This window comes from Acanthopagrus latus, chromosome 8 (assembly GCF_904848185.1).
Source record: "Acanthopagrus latus isolate v.2019 chromosome 8, fAcaLat1.1, whole genome shotgun sequence".
Lineage (NCBI taxonomy): Eukaryota > Metazoa > Chordata > Actinopteri > Spariformes > Sparidae > Acanthopagrus > Acanthopagrus latus.
The window spans coordinates 26,570,447-26,580,785 of record NC_051046.1 but is presented as its reverse complement, the minus strand read 5'-3'; the positions used below and the strand labels follow the sequence as shown (position 1 = coordinate 26,580,785).

General features: G+C 43.1%; 1 protein-coding gene across 1 annotated transcript; it reads right to left on the bottom strand.

Annotated features, from left to right (window-relative positions):
- Positions 1-2,737: 2,737 nt before the first annotated feature.
- klhdc4 (kelch domain containing 4) lies at positions 2,738-9,681 on the bottom strand. The gene is made up of 13 exons (XM_037108422.1): positions 9,423-9,681; positions 9,068-9,159; positions 8,403-8,481; positions 8,075-8,173; positions 6,942-7,078; positions 6,594-6,686; positions 6,048-6,210; positions 5,872-5,950; positions 5,551-5,759; positions 5,157-5,385; positions 4,864-5,046; positions 4,545-4,664; positions 2,738-3,196 (listed from the first exon to the last, which is right to left on the bottom strand). Exons 1-13 carry the CDS (start codon positions 9,519-9,521, stop codon positions 3,024-3,026), a joined length of 1,755 nt encoding a protein of 584 aa, XP_036964317.1. The 5' UTR covers positions 9,522-9,681; the 3' UTR covers positions 2,738-3,023.
- Positions 9,682-10,339: the final 658 nt, after the last annotated feature.

Sequence of the window (10,339 nt, the reverse complement as noted above, 5' to 3'; positions counted from 1 at the left end):
TCATCCGCTTAAGTAATAACAAGTCTAACAATTTGTTCTCGCAACATAATGTACAATGAGTCAGGCAAAGCTATATATTTCCCCCTGCCTCAAACTGACGTACCAATATTCTACAAGTTTCTCTCTCTCTCTCACACACACACACACACACACACACACACAAAAAATCACGACAGACGTATCTCTGACGATTACACGCTACGTGCCCCAACGTCAGCACTGCGCCCAAAAAAATCTCTTAAGTTATTTATAAAATCTTTTTTTGTCCTGGAAATAAAAAAAAAAAAAGCAAAAAAAAGGGGGTCGCAGAAAAGAGGGAGAAGAGGGGCTGAGAAGGAGGGAGAAGTGAAGAGAGGAAGGCAGCCTCATTCTCATCCATCTCTCCTTCTCCTCTATTATTCATCAGCCTCCTCTCATCCCTCGTTCAGCATGCTGATGGAGGATAAAATAGGTCACCGAGGGATAGGCTGGTGCTCGCTCGGTGACTGATGTCTTCCCTCACACATTGTGCACTCCTCCCCACCTCCTTCCCCGCATCCCTCACTGCTCCTCCTCTCCCTTTTCCTCCCTGCTGCCGTTGTCTTCCGATCCCGTCTTTCTCACCTGCTCTCTCTCTCTCTACCTTCTTCTCTCTCCCACCCTGCTCTCCAGCCCCTCAGCGTTCCTCTCATCTTTTGATGGTTGCGAAATATAGTCATTCCTCGTCTCAGCTCAGCAACCCCCCCCTCCCTCGCTTTCTCTCTTCCCATTCTCCCTCTTGCTTGTTGTAGTGGAGTAAAACTCAAACAAAGGACATGTGTTGCTGCAAGCTATCTGCAGGGGGCACACCGAACCATCATATCTCTGAAGCAGTTATCTTGCAAAAGGGAAAGAAAACGGGCCCAGTGATCAGAAGTGGAGGGGAAAGAAGCTACTTAGCTAGAATGATGAAAAGATGACCAATGTAAAGCAGTTAAAGTTAGATTAGAGGGAACAGAAGACATATCAGATTTGTTTGTTTTTTTTAATTATTTTAACTTCTTCTTGGAGCACTTTTGGCTGTTTGAGCTCGAACCTCCAATAAAACTTATGCTGATGTAGTACACCCTCCCGTTCTCAGGTGGAGCTTTATTCATAACAGACTTGAAGTGGAAAAGTACAGTATCCCCGATGCTTGTATTGGCTCGTTCAGTTTTAGCACACTTATATGAAGCACTGCATTGTTGGTTTTGCTGGCAAATCACCTCAGTGTTCGCGAGTCGATTCGCCGTTACAACTGTTCTCCACCTGTGTGACTGAGTGCACTGACAAACATGTCCACCAGATGGGGCCAAACCCTATTCAGAAACACAGTAGTAAGGTATGGATGTTGGATGTTTGAAAAAATATCCACTGAGGGAGAACTGTGTTTTAATAATTTATTTTACCTGCTTAAGTAGTTGAATTACTCTGATTCATAATTAGACAATGATTGGCATTTTAATATTGTCTTCACGGTGTGTTACCATGATTTCTATGATGTCCTCACCATAATAGGATCGTGTTCATGGACAACTGTGAACAGTGGCCCCTTGCAGCAGGAAGCAAACTAGCTTTTGGATTAATTGGAGCATAAAAAATATATTGTGTTAAATCACTAATAGGCCTTTCAAGGTCCACAGTTAGAAGGTTGATTTTTGAGTCTCACTCCCAACTCATCAAAATCTGACACTTTGGGTTGGTAGGCCACCAACCCAAAGGATCAATATTTTAGGAGTTGGGAATGAGACTCAATGTTCAACTTTCTGACAAAGTGGACCTTTAAGATAATAGAGTATATAACATTTTTGTATTCAAATGTGTAGTTTGTTGAGCTGTGTGCTGACATCATCCCAAATGTTTCCAACAATGTTCAAACCTAGAGAAATCCACGTGTTTACTCAAGATGATGTCGTTTCATTTGGTCACCTGTTTCTATAATATCAACTCCACTGATCCCATGCTGCTTTATGTATTTTTTTTATCGATTGAAAGGACACTAGTGGCAGAACTTACACACTGTGCCTTTAAAGCTGCACTAATAAATATTACCATATTAACAATACATCTGATGTTTATATGTGATGTGGAAGGGGTCACTCGTAGTAACAAATCCAAAGTGAATCATCAACCAACTTTGCAGTTTCCCTTCAGCTCTATGGAACATTTTAGTGTCCTTCAGCCCATTGTGTTGGTTTGAGGGTCCCCAAATTGACTGTCATGTTGTCCAGAAACACAACTTTAAATCAGTGCTAATGTTGCTCTGTAACTGCTGATAATACATCACTGTTGTGTTTAGAGCTTGTTCTAAAGCCTCTCAGCTTATGCTGATGTGAGACAATTGTTCAAATCATAATGTGCTCTTTCAGATCAATGCTGAGCTCCTTAGACATTCCAGTTGTAGTGTTTAGGGCTGAGTCTAATGGGTGTATCAAAGAGGCCCTATTAAACTGGGCCCAGACGAGCCAGCAGCTGTTATCAAGCGGAATCACCCAGAAGAAGAACCAACATCAATGTTTTTGTGACAAAGCAATATGTGTTCCACTCATTACATCACAGAAAAACAAGAGCTGTAGAAATGATTGGAACTGAAGACTGCCATGTTATGCATGTTCTTGAAAGTGTTGGCAACCTTTCGACCACACATATATTCTCTATCTCTTCAGTCCACACAGGAGACTTACCTGCTTGTTTAACACTCACGTTTGCTCAAGCAGCAATGCGAGTAAGAAATGTGAAATATTATTTAGTGACATGATGGGTTTATTTGATTGAAAAAGGATGAAAACCGTTACATGTACTGGTATATCAACAAATGTAAAACAGTCCATTCAATTGAGTTTCATCTGCTCACAAGTGTTTTTTTTTGTTTTCTGTATTAAAACGAAATATATCTTGTAGTATTTAATTATTTGCAGTACAGTTCAAATGAGATGTTTCATAAAAAGGTAATTACAACAAAATATTTTACACACACACGCGCGCGATCAGCACTCACAGTCACTCAGACAGGCTGGCATATCCCACTACTGGTCTTCATAGAAGATTTTAGCCATTGCGAGGGCGACCTTGGCAACCTTTTTGTCCTTGGCATCGGGGCCCATGTTGGCACGTGCCAGTCCTATCCAGTACTGCTCTGTGCGGGCCTGATAATCCGTCACTGTCTCTCCCTCTTGCACCACAGGGTGCTCTTCTTCATCTGGAAAACACACAGTCGGTTAGAGAGGTTAAAGCTGCTCAAAACATTTAACAAAATCATGGTCAAATTTAACGTGAACAGCTTCTAGCCGGTTTGAAGCCAAATCGAATATCAACTTTAAGGGGAGCCTATCTGCTCCTTATTTCCCACCAGGCAGAGTTGAGTAGATTCAAAAGAAAAGGAGCGGCCAAGGCAACAGTTAGACCAACTATCTTAGACAGAACAGTCAGGTTTAGACATAGGTTACAAACAGAGAGCATGGAGGCAAATCTAAGCTCCAGTGTTTATAATGCTCTACTCAGGCAACTAGGCAGTAAAAGTCTATATGTGTGTAGAGCCACTGTATTTTTTTAAACAAATATTATTATTTGAGTAACGTTTAAATTAGATGGACATTTTGCCCTCATCTGCATATTTTACAAGCTGCTGCAGGGGACTGAGAGAGCACCTGACTGCCTGTGTGTGTACTGACTGTGTCCCTCGCTACTCCTATAGGTGCGTTACGACAAAGAATTATTATTAATTATCAATATTTGTAACTGTAGTTTAACAACATGGAAATAAGCCATATATTAAAAGGAGCAATTTTATTTTTCTCGTGAAGTAACTAATTCTATTGCCCATCTAAACTGGAGAGTTGAACACTTGGGGAATGTTACATTTTGTTTGTTTTGTAAATTTTTAACTCAACATTCCTGTTTTATTTATAATTCAAGTTTCAGTTTCATTTTTTTATCACTGTAAGGGCACACATCATTTTGTGTATATTTTCATATATTACAGTATTTTTGCATGTATACTTTTGTATGTATATTTTGGGGGAAAAATCTTGGGAAGCTTTTGTGCTGGAGACTGAGAGAGCGCCTGACAGCCTGTGTGTGTGTACTGACTGTCCCTCGATACTCCTATAGGAAATACATGTGCATGATTCCTGGTCTGAGTGGTATTCCATTCCATTCCAAGCACACTAAAGCTGCTGCACAAACATCACAAGCCTATTTGCATAAGTAGCTGTGGCAACAACATGGGCATAATTACACATGCTTGTGACCTGTCTGTCAAACCAAGAAGCATGAACACGGAGAGCCATCAGAGACAGTCCACAGACAGTAACTGTGTGTCGTCTTCCATACTGATCTGTCAGTGCCAAGACGTTCCTTCTGATGCGATCTCAGATTTTATTTTGGAGAGGTTTCACGTGAGTTTGGAGGGTTTGTGTAACTGTTTTGATGTCAAACACATCCGGATCCAGATACTGTGCCTGTTTCTAATCATGATCACATGAAAAAAAAGTGGGAATGAAAGAGACACAAGTGTGAGACAGTGAAGAGGCAGAACTATCTCTTACCGTCCTCATCCTCGCTCTCCTCTTCAGACTCATCCTCCTCTTCCTCCCCCTCTGCTCCTTTTGCCTCCTCTTCCTCATCGTCTTCCTCTGACTCAGACTCTTCCAGCCACTCCTGTGTCTCTGCGGAGAAAAAGTCATAAATCCAAATGAAACTCACACCCCTCTCTCCCAGCTCATAATCCTCCCACTGCTCTCCTGCGTCACAAGATATTCAGACGAGACAAAACGTCACACTGGCCGCCTCACGACTATCAGCTCACCGTGAATTCATTTCATATCTTTCTCCGTGTTATTCTGATTGCATGTCTGCTTTACTTACTTGGGTCCATTTCGACCAGAACCTCCCACTGGTCCATCTTGTGGAGATCCAGGCAGTAGAAGTCATTCAGGGTGAACTGGCGGTCGCCGACCTCAAACATTCCCCCGTACAGGAAGAGCTTGCCCTGACGCGTGGTTGTCATGGCGCTGGACCTCTGGCAGGGCTCCACCAGGGGGGCCGAGGCTGAGTTTTAAAGAAATTAAAACGAAACGTGTAATTATCCAGCCTGTCTACATTTGTTCAGTTTTTGCATTTCAAATTTGCTCAGCGTTTGTGTTGATGTGTAATCTTGCCATCGTCCTCCTCGTCTTCCTCTTCTTCCTCCTCCTCCTCTTCCTCCTGAGCTCCAGGGATCACTTCCTTGATGGTCATCACTGTGCCGTCCTCTGTGACGATCTCTTTGATGACCTCAGTGGGCGCTTGTGATGCCGCCTCCTCTTCCGCCCCCTCCTTCTCTGCTGCCTCCCCTTCAGCTCCATTCTTCTTCCCCCTCCGGCGTTTCTTCTTCTCTGACTTGTTTCCCTGGACGGACAAAATCAAAACAATAAACTATGGCAGACAGCAGTTCAACGTGGTTAATACTGTAATGAACTGTTCATGTAAGAGGCTGGAGTTTAAGTTTCTCATTCTTTTCCTTTTTTCTCTCGTTCTTAGTTTCTCATTCATGCAGCAGCTTCAGAGTCTCACCCTGAGCAGGCCGGGGAACCAGCGGTTCTTCACCGTATCATACAGATAGAGGTCATTGTAGAAGTCGCCCTCCAGTGACTCTTCCTCCTCCTCATCGCAAACCCCACCGAACAGCACCGCACGGCCGGCTGGGCCCGCCGCCAGAGAGAAACCGGAGCGAGGAGGGGGCTTGTTACCGGAGGGGCTCAACCTGGACCACGACCACTTCTCTGGAGGACAGAGGAACAAAATAATGCCGTCCCAGGATATTAGCTGGAGGTTTCACTGTGAGGGTTTTATCACTTATGTCGCCTTGAATTATATTATAAAGTTTTTTTATACCTTGGTCAACTTTACCCTCTCGCTTCAGGATAAACATGTCGGAATGGATGGTCCCCTTCTCCACATCCTTCTTCACTCTCTGTATAAAGAAGTCACACAATTATTACTCAGATTTCACGTCTTAAAAAGTAGCATCCATATGGGAGACGCACATGCACACACACACACACACACACCACTTTAGAGTATCCTCCATAGATGATGACACCTGTGCCGTCGGGCGTGGCGGACATCTGACAGGCGGAGCGCGGTGAGGGGGCGGTGCCTGACGGGGTGAGGCGTGACCAGGAGAAGGTTTCCAGGGAGAAAGAGTAGACGTCGTTGTAGTAGATGAAATCCCTGCGGTGGGAGGAAAGGGAAGCGGGAGGTGAAAATACTGGAACTAAACTGAACACTGCTGCGTAGAGAACAGTCAAGTGACATGGCAAACATTTACATCCAACATATACACAGCAGCAATTAGTTGGTGTCATCGTTCGTTTCCACCTGATCAATTCAAGGCAAATATTCACTCTCTTTTTAGTATTTTTGGTGTCCACTGTATCTGTGTGCTGTTTGGTGTTGGACAGGTAGTGTACAGTGGAGAGGAGAGTACTTTGTAAGAACAGCAGAAACAAAGTTCATAAGGGTACTGAAACTGAACCAAACAGTGACAGTGTGTACAACTCAATCACACACATGCAGTACAGGCCGTGTTTATTATGCAGTAACCTTCTGCCCACCTGGTGCTCTCATGAAAACCTCCAAACACCAGCAGCTGTTTCTTGCTGAGGACCATGCGGTGGCCACTGCGACCTGATGGACCGCCAGGAGCCCTGAAAAACACCACAGCCGAACTCTGATCACCGATGTCTGCGAAATCATAACTGTCAATACAAAGCGAAAAACACCATGCACCTATGGGACTTATCTTACATAATCAAGCGCTGTATTTATGAAGCGGGGTATTTCTTAATGACTTGGCTTATATAAAAAGAATAGGACTAATTCAGATTTCCTAATATTTCAGTTAATCACAAAACAGTCTTTATGGCGACCAGAGATCCATTTTAATGACCCTCTGCACATACTTGATGTTCTCCCAGGTGTGTGTAGCCAGGTGCAGCACCCAGAGGTCCTTGTAGTGGTAGAACTGTTCCCCATTTGGAGAGGCAAACTCTCCCCCAAAGACCCAGAGCTGACCCCCACCCTGGGGAACCACCACTGCCTAAGGGACGGATGGAGGGAAAACAGAGACACAGAGGAGGGAAAAATAGGAGTGAGGAAGATTTAAACGCTCTCGTTGCAGCAGGCCATCAGCCGTGATGAAGTTGCTGATAATTTTCCCCTGATGTGACACTAATCTGCCCCCTGGTGCTTAGAATGAAGAATCACAACATGTGCAAATGTGATGATACCAGGATCTACTGAAGGGTAACTTGGCCTTTTTTCAACCTTAATCTCTATCTACTGAAATTAAGTTCACTGTGTCGCTGGGGAGGGCGCCGTATAAGGACTATGATACTCTGGCAAGATACTTATCCGCGTCAGCGTAACCAGCTGAAGACATCCAGCAGAAAGAGGCAGAGCCGCAGCCAAAATAGCGTGAGAGGACAATGTTAACATGTCGAGACTATTGAGAGCTGCTGACAGAAGACAGTGACAGGTGGTGTGTTTGCTCACATTGCCCCCCGATGCCAACAGAAACTGATTATTTCTGCTGCAGTCAATTCTAGCGCGGGCAGTTTTTGTTGGATGCTGTCGCCGACAACCATGCTGATGCATCACACATGCGTTAAATGAAAGTTCACCTCTGGTTTGCATAGAGCTGAACCAGAGACCTTCTTAAGGATCCAAAAGATAAACTGGAAAAAAAACCCTGCCATCTCCCAAATAACTTCCAACATACTCTCTCAAGACGCCATGCACTGGAGATATTTTTGCCACATTTACCATCAACGCTGATTGGGATATCCACATAAAACATGGTGAATTTCTCCTTTTAACTTAGCTGTAAACTTATTATTCAAACCTGGTTTTGATTAATACTAGTCCCTTGATTTATGTTTACTTGGATGCAGTACTAACGTAATAAAGAATCAAAAGCTCACATGCAGATGGACAAATAGACGAGTAAGTGTTGCTTTTCTGTCTGCGGGATCGTTCAACTGTGCAAAAAACACTGCACTGTTTCATGGTGTGATGCCCCTCGCTGTGGGAGTACCTGGTGAGAGCAGCGTGGCGGGGGAGGGTTGGGGATCTCTGATTTAACCCAGCAGTTCTTCTTGATGTTGTAGAAAAACAGATCATTGTACACGTACGTCTGTAAAAAAGGCAAGAACAGGATTTTGAGTGTAGCATTTCTTCTGTGTAAATACCGCGGTAACAAACTGACACAATAGAAACATCGAAGCTCATGAGCTTTCTATACAGTCTGACCATGAGAACGCTTGTGTTCAAAATCTCAGTTGACCAGTCTACAAAATACATTTCAGGAAAGTCTGTAGCAAAAGTGTCAGGTTTCGCGTATCGCTGAGAGTTTTATTCACTACCTTCTTTCCGTTGAAGAACTCTCCTCCAAACAGGATGAGTTCATCTTTCTCAGGATGGGCAGAGAAAGATGCATTCAATCTGAAAACCATATAAACAAATCAGCGACTGTAAGACGTGCACATCATCACCAACATAATATGGTCGGCATTTAACACACTGATTTATGATCGAATACCTGCAAAGCTAATTGTGTTCCCATCAGCCTCAGCTTTACTTTGTATTTAGCACTAATTAGCTAATGTTTGCAAACTTACATGCTTAACTTAAATGGTGAACATTAATCCTGCATCAGCATTTAAGCATGATGACATCAATAATGACATTAATCTGACACAGCCACAGCAGTTTGTGGTGTGTGGAAAACTCATGAAACTCTTCTACAACTCAACGGTCAAATCAGCCATTACATTTTCTATATTACTAGGATTGATCATCTCTAACAGGATGGTAAATCATTGTGATTCCTGTGCAATTCAGCTGTAATATGCTCTTTGCATATGAAACGTGGTAGAGGACGATGATGTTGGCGAACACTGTTTAATGCCATGGTGCAACATTTGTTATGTGTAATGTTTTTGTCCTGATCTTTGGTCAAGCCTCTGTGTGTCCTGTGTTTCACTTGGACGCACAGGATGAATCTGAAGGTGGATGCAGTCTTTTTTACCGTGGTGATGGAGGTGGACATGTTGTCTCTACGACCTGAGTCTTCTTTGCATCAAGACTCTGAAACTCGGCAATCAGAGCCTCTAAATCCTCCTGCAGACAACGGAAAGATTGATGAAAGGTGGGAAGAACAAAACCAGAAGGAGGTAAATGGCTTTCAACATAATAGCTAGCTGTGGGTTGTAGGGATATAACATGCAGTGACGAGGCTAATAGCTAGCTACAAATCATTTCACAACACGCTTTTAACTGTCATTTGAACAAAGCTACATGACTATAGGCGTGGTCTTCTAAGTGTGATATAAAAGTACAGACACTATCATAGCCTTTATCATTTAGTGCAGGTGGGCTGTTACCTCCTCTCGTTTGGACCTCTTTGAAACCTTTTTCTCCATCTTGGCGGCTGTCTTCTCCGCCCCCTTCACCTTCTTCTCTTTCTTGCCTTTTTTGCCCATGACTGCTGTGAAGCTCTGACAGACAGTGTTCAAGTTAAAGAGGCTTTATCTGTTATTACAAAAACAAAAAACAAAAAAAAAAAACGAAGTCGGTGTCACATGGAAATCCAAAACAAACCCGCATGCCTTTCCTCTGTCAAGCGGGATTCACTTCCGGCAACAAGCTGGAAGTGAACACGGTGTCACAATATAACAGCGCCCTCTGGCGCGGCAGCGGACAAAGTGCAGATCAGGCGTCTGTGTGTCCAAACTCTGAACTTTTAACTGTGTAAACTACAGAGTGCAGCTGAAAGCAGCTTGCTGTTCCAGGAACAGGCCTTGAAGGATGTGGTTACCTACATGGTTGAATATGATTTACTCCGACAGAAGCCCGAAAACACAGGCCATGAATAAAAAGTGTTGAAGTTTAGACTTAGGTATAGAAAATAGTGGATGTTTCAATTTGTTGCTACATTTTTATTTTATTTTATTACTGTTGCTTTTGTTTCTAACTGCTAAGTCACATCTATTGATAACTTTTGCACTCAGCACAGCAGACATCAAAGTGGACTCAACTGTTGATCACTGTTTAATGGTTTGTCTCTCTTACTTGATTTTATTTTGTGCACTTGGCAGTTACTCGTGTGTAGCCAGTAAATAGTAACTGCCAGCTGCACAAAATAAAATCAAGTAAGAAAGGCAAACCATTAAAAAGTGATCAAACAAAGGCCTATTGAAACATAGCGTGTTCATTTCTGTGACAAACTTTTTCCAGCAATAACCAGATTACCTTATTTTTGTCAAAATCTTGGTTCTCAATATATACATAAAAACAAAAG